This window comes from Numenius arquata, chromosome 5, assembly GCF_964106895.1.
Source record: "Numenius arquata chromosome 5, bNumArq3.hap1.1, whole genome shotgun sequence".
Taxonomy (NCBI): domain Eukaryota; kingdom Metazoa; phylum Chordata; class Aves; order Charadriiformes; family Scolopacidae; genus Numenius; species Numenius arquata.
The window spans coordinates 26433227-26451676 of NC_133580.1; the positions used below are offsets into that span (position 1 = coordinate 26433227).

At 46.1% G+C, this 18450-nt stretch overlaps 1 protein-coding gene across 9 annotated transcripts in view; it reads right to left on the bottom strand.

Annotated features, from left to right (window-relative positions):
- EPHA5 (EPH receptor A5) overlaps positions 1 to 18450 on the bottom strand; it is a 213816-nt gene that overhangs the window by 17591 nt on the left and 177775 nt on the right. For 7 of the 9 annotated variants that reach the window (XM_074148361.1, XM_074148360.1, XM_074148363.1 and 4 more), the window contains 6 exons: positions 13432 to 13499; positions 11864 to 11989; positions 10640 to 10825; positions 5047 to 5108; positions 4019 to 4228; positions 1100 to 1249 (listed from right to left, as the gene is read on the bottom strand). In XM_074148361.1, coding sequence (XP_074004462.1) covers positions 1100 to 1249; positions 4019 to 4228; positions 5047 to 5108; positions 10640 to 10825; positions 11864 to 11989; positions 13432 to 13499 — 802 coding nt within the window. The remainder of the gene's footprint in view (positions 1 to 1099; positions 1250 to 4018; positions 4229 to 5046; positions 5109 to 10639; positions 10826 to 11863; positions 11990 to 13431; positions 13500 to 18450) is intronic. The other 2 variants (XM_074148366.1, XM_074148367.1) reach the window with 1 other exon arrangement.

Sequence of the window (18450 nt, forward strand, 5' to 3'; positions counted from 1 at the left end):
ACCTCAGTGCCCTCTACAACTACCTGAAAGGAGGGTGTAGAGAGGTGGGTGTTGGCCTCTTCTCCCAAGGGAATAAGGACAGGAGCAGAGGAAATGGTCTGAAGTTGGGGCAGGGGAGGTTTAGATTAGATATTAGGAAGAATGACTTTCCTGAGAGGGTGGTCAGGCACTGGAACAGCCTGCCCAGGGAGGTGGAGGAGTCGCCAACCCTGGAGGTATTTAAGGAACGTGTAGACGTGGCACTTCAGGGCATGCTCTAGTGCCTGAGATTCTTGGGTTGGGTTTTTGTTGTGGGTTTTTGTGTATGGTTGGACTCGATGATCTCAAAGGTCCCTTCCAACCACGAAGATTCTGTGATTCTGTGAAGAGATCCTTGCACAGGCTGGGATCAGAGCGGCAGTCAGGAAGGGGACAGTGTCCCCAGGCATCTCCCTTGGGTTGCTTCAGAGGCTGTCCTTGAGGTCAGAGACTCAAGGGGGCACTGGGGCCCAGCAGCAAGGGGACACAACTTGAAGGGTGCTGTACAAATGAATGAGAGCTTGCATTAGCACAGACTTACAAGATGTTCACAACAGGAGCAAAACTATGCTCTCGAGATCAGCAATGCAAGGGCAACCAAGATGCAGCTCTCTGGACTGCTGTCACTAAATCAAATCACCCAGCTTTTGTGCAGTGAAACAAAGCCCTTACCATGACTCTCTTGAGTTTCTGCTTTACGTAGCAGCAGGGGTTTGAACACACAATTGAAATGCTGCCAGTTATCAGCATCTATCCCCTGGCAGACCTTTGTCATTAAGCAGAGGAGGGACAGGCTCCAGCTCTAACAGCATTAGTGAAGCTCCAGCAGTCTGCTGGGGGAAGCAGGCTTGCCTCTGTGCAGACACATTTCCCTCTGCACAGCACAGCCTGTTCTGGGCTGCTGCTGCTGCAAAAAAAAAGAGCATCAAACGAGAGACTCATTTTTATCTGGCATGGGGGAACAAAGCCATTTTTCCAGCGGCTCTCCTCCTCCTGTCTCCATCCTGCCTCTCTGATTGCAGAACGAACGCCGAGCCCCCGAAGTCCCATCACACGGCAGCTCCCGCACATGCTTACTTACATCTTGGTTTGTCATTTCCCAGTAAGGCCTCTCGCCGTAGGACATCACCTCCCACATCACGATGCCATAGCTCCAGACATCGCTGGCCGATGTGAATTTGCGGAAGGCAATTGCTTCGGGCGCTGTCCATCGGATGGGGATCTTCCCTCCCTAGAAGGAAAAGGAAAGGGAAAAAAAAGAAAACCCACCCAAAACAGATTGCAGAGGAGGGCAGAGAACATGCAAAAGAGGACAAAACAGCACTTCTTAGAGCACTGAGGGATGTTATTTTCTCTCTGGAAAGAGACATCGAATTTTAAAGTAAATCTGTTTGACAGCATGGGGCCTCTTTCCACATTATCTCAGCCCATAAGCATTTGTAGGCTGCCTACTAATTGGCTGTCCTGAAGGTTTGTTGTTTGAATGCTGTTTGAATGCTGGGACATGTATAGGATCAACATCTCAATTATGTTGCCTGGGTTGGTAGGGGAATACAGTTCCTCCGTTTCTGAGAGCGAGCGGGGGAGGAACAGACAGCTCTGAAGCCCAGGAAGACTTTGATCTAACGAGGGCTTCATGCAAATTGCTGTGGAAGTAATGCCCTTTATTTCCTTTTTTTTTAATTATTTTTTTTATTTTTTTAAACGCAGCCCTGATCCTGCAGAGAGATCTGCGTAGCGGGCACAGAAATCTGTGTGTGTAACGACCAGCCTGCTTGGCCTCTGCTGTGGGACTGAAAATGATGCCACAGCTGTCAAATGGGCTTTGCCGTCTCCTTTTTCCCTTTCTACCGTTTCAGAAATCAAACTTCAGACCAGCTCTGAGAAGGAAGAGGGGAGGGAAAGGAGAGTTTGGATTAAGGAATACTTCTCTTATTGGGTTTAAAGAGTTGTCTCCCTTGATTTATATCCAAATATATTTTACTGTGAAGTCCCTTCCTCTCAATGTTGAGCTAAATATTGGAACGTCTCCCTGAATGCCCCCTAACAGTGTTTGTTATTTGAAAAAGGTAGAATTTGGAACACATTTTCAAAGCAAATTTTAGAAAGTCCCTTCTTCCAATAATTATTTATTCACAGGCTTATCAGCGCATGCCTTAAGTGAGGAGCCAGACTCTCAGCAGTGCCAATTAGCACATGGCAGCACGTTGCAGTCGCAGCAGGGCTGGCCGAGAGCCCTCCAGCCTGCAGGGAGGCTCTGGTCCAGCCGTGCACCGAGTCCCGTTGCAGGGCCGTGACTGCCAAGAGCTGAAAGGCCTTCCCTGGGAGCTGGGAATGTGACCCAGAGAGCTCCCACCACCCGTAAAACACCACCCTTGGAAAAACATGCTAATAGGACACATCCAGGCGTGCCAACCGCTGCCATGTTTGTCCCTCAAGGCTCAGCTTTGGGGTCAGTCTTGTTTAATATCTTTACTGATGATCTAGATAAGGGGATTGAGTGCACCCTCAGTAAGTTTGCGGATGACACCAAACTGGGTGGGAGCGTTGATCTGCTTGAGGGTCGGAAGGCTCTACAGAGGGACCTGGACAGGCTGGCTGGATGGGCCAAGGCCAATGGGATGAGGTTTAATAAGGCCAAGTGCCGGGTCCTGCGTTTCGGACACAATAACCCCCTGCAGCGCTACAGGCTTGGGGAAGAGTGGCTGGAGCTGCCCAGCAGAAAAGGACCTGGGGGTGTTGGTGGACAGCCGGCTGAACATGAGCCAGCAGTGTGCCCAGGTGGCCAAGAAGGCCAACGGCATCCTGGCCTATATCAGGAATAGCGTGGCCAGCAGGAGTAGGGCAGTGATGGTGCCTCTGGACTGGGCACTGGTGAGGCCTCACCTCGAGTGCTGTGTTCAGTTCTGGGCCCCTCACTACAGGAAGGACACGGAGCTGCTGGAGCGTGTCCAGAGGAGAGCCACCAAGCTGGTGAGGGGTCTAGAGAACAAGTCATAGGAGGAGAGGCTGAGGGAACTGGGCATGTTTAGTTTGGAGAAGAGGAGGCTGAGGGGGGACCTCAGTGCCCTCTACAACTCCCTGAAAGGAGGGTGTAGAGAGGTGGGTGTTGGCCTCTTCTCCCAAGGGAATAATGACAGGAGCAGAGGAAATGGTCTGAAGTTGGGGCAGGGGAGGTTTAGATTAGATATTAGGAAGAATGACTTTCCTGAGAGGGTGGTCAGGCACTGGAACAGCCTGCCCACGGAGGTGGTGGAGTCGCCATCCCTGGAGGTATTTAAGGAACGTGTAGACATGGCACTTCAGGGCACGCTCTAGTGCCCGAGATTGTTGGGTTGTGTCTGTTTGTGGGTGGGTGTGGGGTGAACACTGGAGGGTCTCTCCAGTTCTGTGCTGCTGAGGATGGGTCCTGCCCACCCCCTCCTCCGCAGTGCTGGGGCCATGTGTCTTAGCACTGGGATGGGTGAGCTGATGCCCTGGAAGGATGGATCAAGGATAGAAAAGGGCAGAGCTGAACCAGCTCTTTCTCAGGCTGGGGGAAATGACTCTCAACAAGGTAATGTTGACGGCAATGTGTGTCATTTGCAACAAGCAGTACGTGGTTACTGATGGGTCAAATTGTCCAGAAGACCATTTCTTACATCTGTGCATGGGTGCCTAAGCAAAGCACTTGCTCTTGCTCTCTCCTCCATTTGATATCCACCAAAGAAGACAGAATAGAGCTGGGAGCACAGCACCTTTGGAAAGTTCGCTCTTTGACTCAGGTGCCCAACATGAACTTAAAAGTTATTAGCTATTTGCCTTATTTGGCCATTCCCGCTACAAAGTTACAGGCATTTACAAATTCATCTGATAGTGTTTAATGGGGAACAGCTGGCCAAACCCTCATGTACAGTTTAGAGAATCTGGATTTGTAGAAACCTCTTTGCTAGAGCCGGAACACCAAAATGTGGCAGGAAATACATTTTCCTTGAGCTCAGTCAGCTCAATCCTAACTCACCCTGGTTGTGTACGCTGCTTCGGGGTCATCTTCTAGGACTCTAGAGAGGCCGAAGTCTGACACCTTGCAGACTAAGTTGCTGTTGATTAGGATATTCCTGGCAGCCAGATCTCTGTGTACATAACCCATGTCAGACAGGTACTTCATTCCTGATGCGATACCTCGCAGCATCCCAACCAGCTGAATGACCGTGAACTGCCCATCGTTCTTCTGCAAAAGGAAGGAGACATTGGATCCGCTGAGAGTCTCTGCACCCTCAGCATTGCCTGCGCATGAATAAAAATGCAAAGGCAAGTCTCCAGGGAAGAAAAACAGGGAAATTAATAATTCATTACTCTCATGCTCTGACCACAAAGCTTTTCAAAGTTTCACTGTTTGGATTAGGATCTCTAGAGACAAGGCTAAGGAAACGTAGTTCTTTTAACTGGAGATGAAGGAGCAAGCTATTTCCACTGGTGAGTGATAAAGAGACTGTGACTGGGAGTGAACACATATAGTTATGTGTATAAAGACACCGGCGTGGGCTGTCTCCCAGTCAGCCAACCGAATTGCACCAAGTTGCATTGAAATCCTACCTGCAGAGGTCCACGTGTGAATATGTGGGGGTAGGGGCTCTCCCCCATGTTGCCACACTGCACTTCTAACCATTTTCCCTATACTCCCTTCTCTAGCTCTCATGTCTCATGGAAAAACTCTGGCAAGTCTGGGGTTTGCCACGATGCAGTGCGGATGTGCTCTGGAAACCCATCAAATTTTGCAGGATAAGTTAATCATTTCCATGCAGCAGACTACCTTCTAAAATAAACATAATATCCTCCAATTCATTCTTATCTGCTTGTATCAATGCACGAACCAGGTCCTTCATGATGCTGTATAAATACAGATCAAACAGACAACTGAGCTACTCCTGCCTCCAGAAGCATCAACAGCTGGACCAGCACCCAGCAAACATTTTCACCAATATTAACCATCTGCAAAGAACCCAAACTTCAACCAAAGTCCCCCTGGAAAAAGGATCTAAGTATTACCTTTAAAAACGTATCCAGAGAACCATTTTCCATGTATTCAGTCACTATCATTACTGGTTTGCCTGGGGAAAAAAAAAAGGACGTGAGTTTGTTAGCAATTTATTTTAAAACCATGTATAATTCATAGATTCATAGATTGGTCCAGGCCGGAAGGGACCTCCAAAGGTCATCTAGTCTGACCTCCCTGCAGTCAGCAGGGACACCCCCAACTAGACCAGGTTGCCCAGGGCCTTGTTGAGCCTCATCTTGAATATCTCCAGGGAAGGGGCCTCAACTACCTCCCTGGGCAACCTGTTCCAGTGTTCCACCACCCTCAGAGGAAAGAACTTGTTCCTAATATCCAATCTAAATCTGCTCTTCTCCAGCTTAAAGCCATTGCCCCTTGTCCTGTCACTGCAGGCCTTTGTAAACAGACCCTCCCCAGCCTTCCTGTAGCCCCCCTCAGGTACTGGAAGGTCGCTATTAGGTCTCCCCGGAGCCTCCTCCAGGCTGAACAACCCCAGCTCCCTCAGCCTGTCCTCATAGGAGAGGTGCTCCAACCCCCTGATCATTTTGGTGGCCCTCCTCTGGACCCGCTCCATCAGGTCCATGTCCTTCCTATATTGAGGGCTCCAGACCTGCACACAGTACTCCAGGGGAGGTCTCACCAGAGCAGAGCAAAGTGGCAGAATCCCCTCTCTGGATCTGCTGGCAACACTTCTTTTGATGCAGCCCAGGATGTGGTTGGCCTTCTGGGCTGCAAGTGCACATTGCCTGCTCATGTCCAGCTTCTCGTCCAGCAGCACCCCCAAGTCCCTTTCCTCAGGGCTGCTTTCTAATACCTCATCCCCCAGGCTGTATTTATACCGAGGATTGTTTCTTCCCAGGTGCAGAATCCTGCACTTGCTTTTGTTGAACCTCATGAGGTTCAACTGGGCCCACCTCTCCAGCCTGTCCAGGTCCCTCTGAATGACATCCCGTCCCTCTGGTGTATCGACAACACCACACAGCTTGGTGTCATCTGCAAACTTGCTGATGGTGCTCTCAATCCCTCTGTCTATGTCGTTGATAAAAATGTTAAACAGTACCGGTCCCAGCACGGACCCTTGAGGGACACCACTTATCACTGCTCTCCATCTGGACTTCAAGCCATTGAGTACCAATAATAATAGTAATAATAATAATAAAGTCTTTTCATAATGTAACACTGAGACACTGCTGTCCCAGCAGGATGACAATAGTTTTTACCAGAATATATGTAGAAATAGGGGAATCGAGGAGGAGGAGATGAAAAAGTAATCCTGTATTATGGGTGGGGTACCAAGCCCTAGAGAGTTTAGATGTTTGAAGAAGAGGTCACAAGCTGAATCCAGGCAACCTATGCACAACCTTCTCCTCATCTCCATGAAGAAGCTGGAAGCTTGCAGAGGCCAAATTGTACACAGTGACCTCTTTGGACTCTTCCTCATAGCTTCAGCACACTAAAGCAACAACAGGAGCTCAAAAGGAGCAACCAGGATGATCTGAAGTATCTATCTGAGCTTGATAGCCACCAACACCAAGACAGGAAAGGATGGGATTACATCCCATGTAATTCAAGTAATCCCACATGACTACCCTTGTAAACACATCTGGAAGTAAGAAAAGGAGTATTTATTCTGCAGAACAAAAGCGAGTTAAGTATGGAATGAGTGCCAGTGGAAATCAAAATAAAAGTTCTTAACAAAAGACCTGGTCTCCTATTGTTGACAGGAATAATAATGTTTTTCCAAATCCATTTGATTAACTTTCATGCCCGAGTCATTTTAATGGTAATTATACATAGGTTTTGCTCAGTTTTTATATCTAATTTCTCGCTAGCTTGCCACAATGACATAGCAATAATTAATGTGGTGTGCTCCAGCCCTTGTAAATTCAATGAAATCTTATAAGAACATGTAAATTATTTTTTATTTAAATCAATTTCCATTAGCTAGCATGAAGCACAGACAAAAGAGGCGCTGTCAATTATTTGTAAAGTGCATTATAAATGTCTTTCATAGAAATGATCAACGAGAGCTGCCGCGTGTCATAACATGTGCATGAAGGTAAATGCTCCTAAAAATCGGCACATGTTCTACTATTTAGATTGGTCTTAATCTTCCCACTTTCCCATTACCTTAACTATTTGCCTAATTTAGTGCTTAATTATCTACGCAATAAAAGTAATTGTGAACTTGTCAATCAAAACACTCGTTGTGCAGATACTACCTTTGCAGCGCGAGGGACCAGCGCTGCCCCGGTTCTATTAAGTTAGTATCACAGCTACTGCCTGAGCTTGAAGATTGCCAGAAGTATTGGTTTTGATATGAGAAATGCACCTCGAGGCCATGAAAAATAGCATTGAGTCCCCAAAAAAATAACGGGCCCTATCTTCAAGGATGCCAGCTGTCTGCGTACACACAACACGGGCTGCGTGCAGGAGGGAGGAGAGATCTCAGTTTACATTGCTATAGGTTGGCAAACACGTCAGTGGCTATGCAGGGAAGGAAAATCCAGGGTATAACCACATTTTACAAAAATCTTTTGTTTTTAAGCACTAAACTCCTGACTGTAGCATGGGGTCCCTCATCTCTGACACTTCAAGGAAGCGTTGCAGCAAGACTGGCGTCTCGTTAAGCCACCACCCTGGGGGACCTCCTTCAGACTCCCGCCTTTGGTTGCCATCAGAGAAAAGAAAGTAAGATTTCTGGCACTTATGTTTCATTATCTGACTGCTGCAGGTTGACAGTAATCACGGAATAAATTAGACCCAGATCCAAGAGCATGGAAATAAAGACACAAATAGAGTAACTTTCAACAAAGTACATTAAAAGTAAACATCGACCCTTCTACAGCACTGGGCTGATTCTCCATGTCAGCAGGGCTCCCTCCCGCTGGTGTTACAGTGCCATAAAATGTGTGTAAATGTCATTCCTATCCATGTGCTAATGCAACGTGCACACCATCAGTGCAACCAAACGGGACAGGAATGAAAACAGGACCGTCATTACCTTTGTAAAGCAGAAATAGCTAAGGGCTTGGGTGCATAGGGACAATAAAGACGATTAATCCAAATTAACTAAGGTGTGCGTTTGAACTAGATTAGTTAATGATATTAGGCCCCTGTGCGGATGTTCTCATTCAGAATTAAAAATGGCCTAATTCAATTTAACTTAATTTACTTCCAAAGTAAATCAAGATGCAGCAAAGACATTTTACCCTAAAGATCTGAATCTACGATAGGCCAATGACTAAAACACAGATGGAAAAAAGAAGTTAAGCAATACTTTGAGATAGCAGCATAATTTGGGATTCACAAAGGTTGGTTTTGGTCCATTTAAAAGAAAAGAAAAAAGCTTGGAAGATGCTCTAGATGCCCGATGGAAAAAATTTTGAGTGTGGTAAACAAGCACTTACTGAGCTAATGAGGAGCTCAGGGTGTACGCAATCCCCTGCCTCCAAAATCCAGTTGCTCCACATCCAATTTAGAAGCAAAGCTCCCAGCATTTCCACGGCCTTTGGAGCAGAGAGCCACTTTATATAAAAGGCAGCTCGCTAGGGAGGCATATCCTCTCCAAAGGTGGGATTCCTACCCCATCCCCTGTGGCCACAGCAGCCAGAAAGACTTAAGCCCATGTCAGCAGCAGTTTTTCTGGATGTGTAATTGTTGCTCACTTCATGCCCAATATCCCACAACCCTGCAGGGCTAGAAATGGGAGCTTTTATGTATTAAGGGCTAATAAAGGTGACCCCGAGGGATTTTTATATTTATTTAATTTTTGGGGAGAAACCTACCTTGTTTTTTTTTTTCTTTAAAGTTTTAGGAAATGTAATTTCAAGGAAAAATGCAAGAAAAAGCTGTTGATTGCAAAATGGAAGGTTGTAAGGATACAAACAGGACGAACAGCTAGTGCCTCCGTACTTTCTGTATTCCACCTCTGAAAAAGAACTAATTTTAGAGATGCTGCCTCTGATGAATGACAAATGGTACTGACAGCAACCACATGGCCCCAGATGCCGGCATTTGAATGGCAGTAGCTAAGCTCTGACATTACCAGTCATGAAGACACGAGGGGAGACAGCCATTCACACTAGTGAGGCTGGTGCTTCTTCAGCTACCAAAAACTTCCTGGAACACTTAAAACCCATCTTGAAAATAAAGGAGTAGTTGTTTTCAACAACAAAAAACCAAAATTCTTGATGGAAATATTGTAGAACCTCCAAGCTTTTAAAATGGAAGAGTAACAACACTTCTGCACCTTCCCCACAGCCTCGGCATGGCATCAACAGCCGGAGAGGGTTGGGGTGGGCATATTTGTCCCTTCCTCTGCCCTTATCTTTAGTGTATACAGTAATTTGGAGAAGAACTGGGCTGGGAAAGTTATGAAAGGTTATTTTGCTAACTAAGTAGTCAGACCTCAGTAACTCCTGTGCTGGGATGTTGTGCCAGCCATTTCACATTTTCCTCAAGCCCTCAACCCATCCCTTAATCTATATGCCAGCACCAGGGTCAACTACTACCGCAGGCATCATAGAATCATAGAATCACTCAAGTTGGAAAAGACCCTTGGGATCATCGAATCCAACCATCAACCCTACTCTACAAAGTTCTCCCCTACACCATATCCCCCAACACCACATCATGAGCAGATCCCAGAGGAAGCTTGCCTTAATTGTGGTTTTACACAGTCCTGTTGTCTTCAGCTACACTCCCATTTTTCTTCCTTGCTTATGGAAAACAATACTTCTGGTAACTTCTCTCTTTGCTCACATCCCATGTGAGTAATCACAAGGCTCAGCACCACCCTCCTGTGGGCTCTGCTTCAGTGGTTTCTCAAAATATGATGGCTGGAAATCATCAGGGGTTGTGGGTTTTTGGGTTTGTTTTTTTTTTTTAAGACTCTTGGTAGCAAAATCCTCCCCGTTTTCCTGCCAGAGAAATCACTTCACATTTCTTGGCACGTCTGTGCTCACCCTGGGGCTCATGTGGTTTCAAAAGTAAACAAATAAAGGCAGGAATAAGAAGCGAGCCTGCTCGAAAAAACTTAGCGGGTGGTTTGGCATCACCGAGCTCAAAAATGCTCATGCATTTTGCAGGTGGTAGGTGCTGCTGAACTACTTGCAAGGCAGAAGTCAGGCAGCACACTCCACTAGCGTTCAGACATCCCTGGCTTACTGCCGTCTCCATCACCCACTCGCTGCCTGAGGCTGGCCAGACATACCATCTCCTATTTCTGTCTCATTTAATTTTGGACCTTTGAAGAGGTGTTTTCTCTTAGCCCATGCATATTACGCCTAGGTGAGGCAAGGGTTGCAGAGGGAGTTAACGTTTTTTATCATTTTAGCCACTATCTATCCATTCTAGCTGAAAGAACGCCAAAATCCTTCAGGCATAAACCCCCTTTACAATGTTGGGGAACCCGTTCCTTGCTGGACCTATAAAGTGTGACATTTTGGGCAAAGGGAGTTCACTGGTTTTTGAGCAATTATGAAAGGCACAGTCAAAACATGAGTTATCCAAGTCTTCCTCCCCTAACCAACTCTCCCATCAGCGAGGGTTCAAGGACAGCAGTCCACAGCAATTTGTACCTACTTTTTGTGACGACGCCTTCCAGGTGGATGATGTTGGGGTGGTCAAACTGCCCCATGATGCTTGCTTCTCCCAAGAAATCTCGCCTCTGTTTCTCCGTGTAGCCCACCTTCAGGGTTTTGATAGCCACTGGAAGCTCGCGCTTTCCCTGCAGCTTCAGCCGCCCACTGCAGACTTCCCCAAATTCACCTTCAGGCAAAAATCAGAGAGAAAGGGATTACAGCACATTCCAGGAATGCATGTGTGTATCCATCTATGGTATGCAGCCAAGCCCCTATAGATAGCTGATCAAAAGCACGTAGGGCTGTCCTGCATTCATGGATGTGGAAAGCTGAACACCATAGTGATCACCATCTCAAATAGCCGGCGTACCATAAGCCAAGTAATTCATAAGCACAAGCAAACTGAGAAGAAAAATGTAATTTTCCTATATTTAAAGAGCTATGCTCTATATTTCATCGGGGTTTTTCCTCATTCCATGTTTTTGTCTACTAGATGAAAGAGTCCTGTCACATCCTGTGTTATCGCCCTGTGTAGACAATTGTAAAACACAAGCACTTGCTTCTTAACCTTCCTTTGGTAAGCTAAATAGATGGAATGCGGTTAGCCTTTCATAGCAACATATATTTTTATATATAGACTACCCTTTCCAATTTTATGGCCACCTTTTTAAAAAAGTAATCCAAATGCATTTTTTTTTTCCTTTTTTCTGGCGAGATTATCTCCAAAACCCCAATTTCAGAGGATAGAAAATACTCCTAAAGTTGGACGCAAATCCAAACAAACAGCTTAACTGGAAAGAAAATGGGAGTTTCTTCTTTTAACCAAGGAAGTTCAAAGTTTTGGATTTTGATTTGTGCTTTTTTTCTCTCCCAGATGACTTCTTATTCTTAATTTTTGCTTCAAGACTGACCTTAATGGGGGAGGACAAAGAGGTTAAAATGGCGAAAAGAATCTGAAAATTCAGTGGCTTGTTCCCCTTAGCATCTGTCAAAATAACACAGTTTGGTCCAAACGTGACCATTTTCTGCCATTTTCAATTCAGTCCCTGAATTTCAAAACCACAGACAATGCCAGGTTTGTCCCGTACTTCAGCTGGAACATGCTCCCCATCATTTGCAGCGTACCTAACAGCACAAATATTTCACGGCCCTTCCCAGATGTCTCGTGTTAAGAAAGTCTTAAGACCCTCCACGCTGCTGAGGGTCATGAAATACATTTCCATACCAGCTCCAATAACTCTTTCAATGGTTATGCACGAAGCTTCAATTTCCTTAGCAAACTCGTGGACGGCTTGATTAGGGTCCTCGTAGGTGTGGGGGTCAATGTAGGTCCTGACTCCAGGCAGCTTAACTGCAAACACAAATTAAGAGCATTACCAGCACACGGCGTGACAGACAAAGGGCAATACCCACTCCTGTCCCTTGCGCTCTGCTTTCCTGGAAAACATTGCTGCAGGGAAACCTATTTCTACAGGAAAAATGAATAGCAACCTTGAAAAATGACATTTAGCTTATATGCGACATGTGCAACTTCGTCGTGTTTAGGAAAGTACACGGTAGTGCTCAGCTGGAACGATGCAGAGCTAAAAATCCCTCTCGGTGCAGAATAATGGGCTGGTCCAAGGTCTAGTGCAAAGGGATCCCTTTCTGGATCTGGAATTGGTACGCCAAGAGGAAAAGTACAAAAAGCAAAATGTTAAGGGAATGATTTGCAAAGCAAGTTGGATGGATGAGGGTTGATGGAGAGCTGCAATAAATTATGCCCCACCAGTCACATATTAGCTATTCAATCGGCCACATTATTTCAGATGGAGTTACTGAGATTTAAAGGAAGAGAATATTTGCAGTACAAAGCCTGTGGGTTGTACCAGTATAAACAAAATCAATAGCAGGCTTTTTCTTCAGGACTTGAGAGGGGGAAAAGTATTTTCATTATCCATATTATAAGTTTGTTTTGACAATCATTAAGGCCACTCGCATGAAAAAGAGCTCATCAGTCTAATAAGACAGCTACGTTACACTATGGCTCTTAATTGATTTTCTTCCTGCTGCCTTCATTACATAGCACTAATGGAAATTTGACTTTCACTCAAGATGCTTTTGCCTTTTCCACCCCAAAAGGCACCTCGCTGTTACACATCTACAGATCCCACATCACTTGAAGGCTTTCCCACGAAGGAAGGCTTTCCAAATACTGGCTTTGGATGTACGGAAGGACTGAGAGTAACCATGAGATGTACTTACTGGCATCACTGCAGAGGTTTTTTATGTATATAAGGGCATTAACACAGAATTTCTGAAAGCTTCCTAGGAGCAAGGAGTAGGTGTTAATCCTCACATCTCTGTGGAGGCATCCAAGGCAAAGAGTAGCTGTGGGATTGGTCATCACGGCTGGCTGGGGGGAGCAAGGGTTTCCAACACATATTCTGGACTGACCGTCCAGACCACAAGAATGTAGAGTTGTTACATGCCAGCCAAGCAAAATTAATAGCATCTTGGGTCACACAGCGAAGACAGAGGAACAGAACAAAATGGCTTGCTAGAGATCTGCTGCAAACGTACAGGTGTGAATAGCTGGGCATATATAAGGACTGTTGAAATGTTCAGTTCTCCATGGGGCTTGGAGCAGGGGCAGGTGGGGACTCACTGAATAACAGAACAAACTGAATTCTTCTGTGAATGACCAGCAAAACCAGATTTTTTATTTATTTTTTTTTTAAAACCCTCTCACTTGTATTTCTCATTACTCCAGAGAGCCAAAACCACGTATATACATGTTCGATCTTTACTCACTGTGGCCATTATGAAAATGCATCTTTTCTTCTTCTGGATCTTGTTTAGCCTTGCTATAGCCACATCGCCTGGAAAAAAACAAACAGAAGAGTGTTTTTGTCTCTGGTATGGCAGAACCCTGTTCTTTACTTCAAATCACACGAAGCAGAGCAGCGGCGAATCCAACCTCTCTCGTGGCTGTATTGCTGCTGTCCCAGTTTTAGCTCATCAAACTACTTGCAATTTCCCTAACGGGATTCAGGGCCCAAGGCCCACTAATTTTGAATTGGACTTGTGCTTCCAAATCCCACAGATGCTTCTGAAAAACTCCACGCTACCATACACGTAATTTAGCTATTCTTAAGAAGAAGAAGAAATAGAAAAATCAAGAACAGGAAGGACGATGGAAGGGGAATGGGATGAAACATTAGAATCGCAGAAGCAAAATCTCATGGAGCGTAGAGCTTTTGCACTGTGTTGTATGTATTGCATGCTCCCCTTCATCCACTGGGCATTTGCACAACTTTAAATTTTGACACTTTGGAAAACAGCCTTGTGGAAACATTAACACCTTAGACACGTGCAAAATGATGGGTTAAAAAACCTCAAAACCTGTTGCCTCACTGCCTTCAAGGGTCTTCTATGTGTTCCTGGCTCTGATGGGGTTTCCTGCACATCTCCTGTCTTTATCCAGGGGAGCTACCATTTATGCAATCCCCTCTGCCCAGCAGCAATAAAGATGGAAGAAGGCACAGAGTTACTTCCTGACCTGTCTTGCTCCCATATTAGCATCGGGCAGAGCAAGGATGCTGCTGAATCCCACCATGGAGTTGCAACCACAGCCATATGTGAATCGCGTCTCCTCGAGGGCACTCTCCTATTAATCTTTGGCTGCTCTTCCCTCACTCTTCTTGCTGGTTCTCTAGGCCAAGTTACTGTATTAGCATGATCTGGCTGCTTTGGTGGCATCTCTAAGACGTGCCTCACTTAGACAATCCCTTAGGAAGCTACAGGGTAACTGCACAGGCAAGGAACCGCTATATACACATTGGAAAATACGGGATAAGGTATGTATGACGCACATATATATGCCAGTCTTTCCAAGACCCTGATACGACAGCTGGGTACAGGAACTGGATCATCCCTAAAGCAAACCGGATGGATGTGAGACAGGGAAACACCGCTTGGTAGAGTGAAAAACCTGCAACGGACACCTGCACGCCAGGCAGCACACAATGGGATCACTAGCTGGCACACCTCTAAGAAAGCCCCAGGTTACCAAGGAGGCCTGAGAAACTTGGAGTCTTCTCTTCTATTGCCCATGATTTTTGAGATAGGGGAGATGTGAGAACTCCAGCATCACTCACAGCAAGGAGGAGCATATGATTAGCAGAAACAAAACTGCAATTAGGAGGAGGCAGTAATAGGCATCTGTATGAAACATGCCCTCAGCATGAAGTCCTATTACAGGGAACTGCTGTCTGCCTGGTGCAAAGGGCCAAGCAGCCTCGTGGCTATAGGATTTTGGCACTGGATTTGCGAAACGATCACGATTACAAACAAAATCCCCAGTACGATGAGACGCACACACTGCTGCTGAGCTGGCCCCAGCAGAGCTGGACACCAGAGGGTCGAGCAGGGGAAAAGCAACGTGAGCTCCCGGGGTCACTCTGGGGAAGGGCAGCAGGCATGCAAGCTTACCTTGGGGAGAAGGGGAGACCTGTGCCAAGGGGAGAGGAAGAGAAAAGAGACTGCAAAGGTTGTGCAAGCACAGGGGAATGGATAGAGACAAGGTGCAGAAGACAAGGGGGAAGGCTGACCAGCAGTCTGGTGGCACAGGCAGGAAGATAAACAGGTCACACTTGATAAACAGCCAGACTACCCATGCAGGGTGCGTTTTCAGCAGCAGCGACCAAGCTGAGATCATCATGCTCTGAAGGTAAACCCCGTGACAGCAGCAATGAGGTGCCCTGAGACACGGCTCAGTTATCTGCATGTTGACGCTCATCGCCTTGCTCTAGCAGCAGCAGAGCCATTTCCTGAGATGGGGTCCTCCCTAATTAACCCAAACACTAAGCTCTAGGTGTACGTGGAGACCTTGGGAGTAAGAGTCATTTCAAAGTGTGTTTTAGTGTTCACAATCCCTGGGTGAAAATGGATTCTTCTCCTTCTTCATCATATTGCCTCCCTCTTTAAGTATATGAACTAGAGATAGGAGTATCAGCATCAATTCCCACTTCTGTCAACCCCAACTTTTTCTGCTGCAAGTTGCCAAAAGTTACATCAGTTTTCTGCAGAAGTGATTTTCTGAATTGAGGCATAGAAGTCAATTTTCCTCTTGAAAATACACAAACATTTCAATTCATCCTTCTACCAAATGCACATATACAAGATTTCTTCTGTTTGCCTTTCAGAGCAAATGCCCTCATCTCTTCCTCAGGTTTGGAGTCCTTCACCTATAAAAAAAGCTTTTCTAACATTATCCTTTTTACTACCCACACCTCTTGATTCTTTGACCATGAAGAGGGAGGAAAGAGAAACAGGGAACATGCAACGAGGGCAATGAGGATGATTCAAGGATTGGAGCATCTCCCTTATGAAGAAAGGCTGAGAGAGCTGGGACTCTTTAGCCTGGAGAAGAGAAGGCTGAGGGGAGACCTTATCAATGCTTATAAGTATCTAAAGGGTGGGCTGAAGGAGGAGGGAGCCAGACTCTTTTCAGTGGTTGCCAGTGACAGGATGAGGGGCAACGGGCACAAGCTGGAACATAGGAGGTTCCACTCAAATATGAGAAGAAACTTCTTTAGGGTGAGGGTGCCAGAGCCCTGGAACAGGCTGCCCAGGGAGGTGGTGGAGTCTCCTTCTCTGGAGATTTTCAAGACCCGCCTGGATGCAGTCCTGAGTAACATGCTCTGACATGCTCTGGGCAATCCTGCTTCGGCAGGGGAGTTGGACTAGATGATCTCTATGGTCCCTTCCAACTCTAAAAATTCAGTGAAAATTCAGTGAAAATGCCATCGCTTGCATCCAGTGATGCAAACACACCTTGATGCGCAACGCTCCACATTTTACTGCCCAGGGCACACTCAAAGGGCCAATGCAAACCAGTTGGCTCTGGCTGTCCTCCTCTCTTCAAGCTGAGTTAACACGTACAGCAGCTCATCACATTAGCACATGAGATCAGGCTCTGGGACCCCCAAAGCATTGTTAAAACAAGCCTCCACAAGACGTGCCAAAGTGCAGTTGCAGCTAGTGGACTGCGACTGTCAAGCAACAGTTGGGCGTCACTAACAGAAGTTGCTGTGAAACCTGCCCGTGCCCTCTGCACGCTCGCTGTCTTAAACTACCCACAGAAACAAGCCATGTACACACTGACGGGGGCTAAACCACACTTCTTCCCTTCTTGACCTTCAGATGCTTTAAATAACACACACAAGCAGGTTTTTTCCTCTTTTCTTCCTCGACTAAATACCACAAAAATCTGCCATTTCAGGTTAACAGTCCTGATTCAATACGTGAATCCCACTGGCCAGGTAATCGTATCTAAATATTGTGGCTTTGCAATATACTTTGGCGGAAGAAAAAGCTCCCACTTGTTTGTGAAATAATCCACTTCTGCGTGGTCACTTGCTATTAATAAGTATTGGAAAAGCTGTGAGTCAAAAGCCTCCTGATGGAAGACTCACTCTCTAGTTCACTGTCATTGTATGAACCATAGATTTCCTATATCTTTTCTATCTCACGTACAGCAAAAGCATAAAGATCCTGACGCTCACTTCGTCTCCCCCCTTGAGCTGGAGACACTCAGCCAAAGAGTTAACACAATTCAGCAGCACACCTGAATCTCAACTCATTTATTCCTGTTGCAGATTTGTCCCAGTTTCTGTATCTAGAAAGCAGATGTCTTCCTTGCACAGCTCGGTGTTTTTCAATAGAAGTATCAGAGGGAAAAAAAAAAAAAAAAAGCGAGACTTTAAATATTCTTAAGGCATCATGTCTTATTTAAAAACTACTTGCAGATTGGCAGGCAGCTCATAAAATATTTACGGGGCAGATTATAAAAGTGAAGTTGTAAAATGATCCCTATATAGGTTTATGAAATATAAAACGGACAGGTAGAAAGATGAAGAATCCGGCTGGGAAACCAATGCCCACTGTCTCTCATGGCAGAAGCCAATTCATGGAGAAAAAGACCTTCAAGAAACAAGGCAGGAAGATGCTCGCTCTCCCTGGACCGATGGAGATGCTTTGTGTATGACCCTGTGGTTCGGAGTGCCCTTGCTGGGTGTTGTGTGGCCCCTCGGCCACCCAAGGCATTCCCAAAAACCACAGAATGCCCAAGGGAAGGAGTTTCCATCTCCCTAGGTGGGGCCACCGCTCTGGTCACAACCCAGACAGGACACAGTCAGGGGACTGTGAAGCTGCACCTTGGACATCCAAGCCCTAGGCAGTGATGTGGGAGAGTTTTTACATACTTTTTTTCTAGGCACAGGCCAAAGCATTTCCGCACACAGTCGGAAAACGTTGCTGGAAATGCACACGGGGACAGCATTTAGACATCCCCGATGAGGAAAGGGACCTCACCTTGCTAGGTGTGGTCAGCACCATCGAAAGGCTCGTGCCCTGAAGCAGCATGCAATCTCCCATCCCAGCCCTGCAGAGGTTTAGAGATGTATTTAATCTCTCAAATAGGAGATAATGAACTGTGTGCTTCTCTGAAACAGAGCCAAAACGCAACTTGCTTTTCAGGGGTGAGACTTTCACTCAAAAGCACATCTTTTACAAGAAATCAACTTTGAGGAATGCATCCGACCCACCTCGAGCTGCCGTTTTACAGGAGGTTTGCAAGAACTGCAAGGCTGTTGTTTGCAAGGGGTAAGTGCTCATTTCAGATTGTTTATTCCAAGATGTTAAGGCAATAAGGCTGCATACGTGTTACAGCGCAGGACTGCGTTCCACCCAGAGGAACAAACAAACACAGAGCCGTCCATCTAGCCAAGATCCTGTCGCCTCAGTTCATGTGTGCAGACAATAACTTGT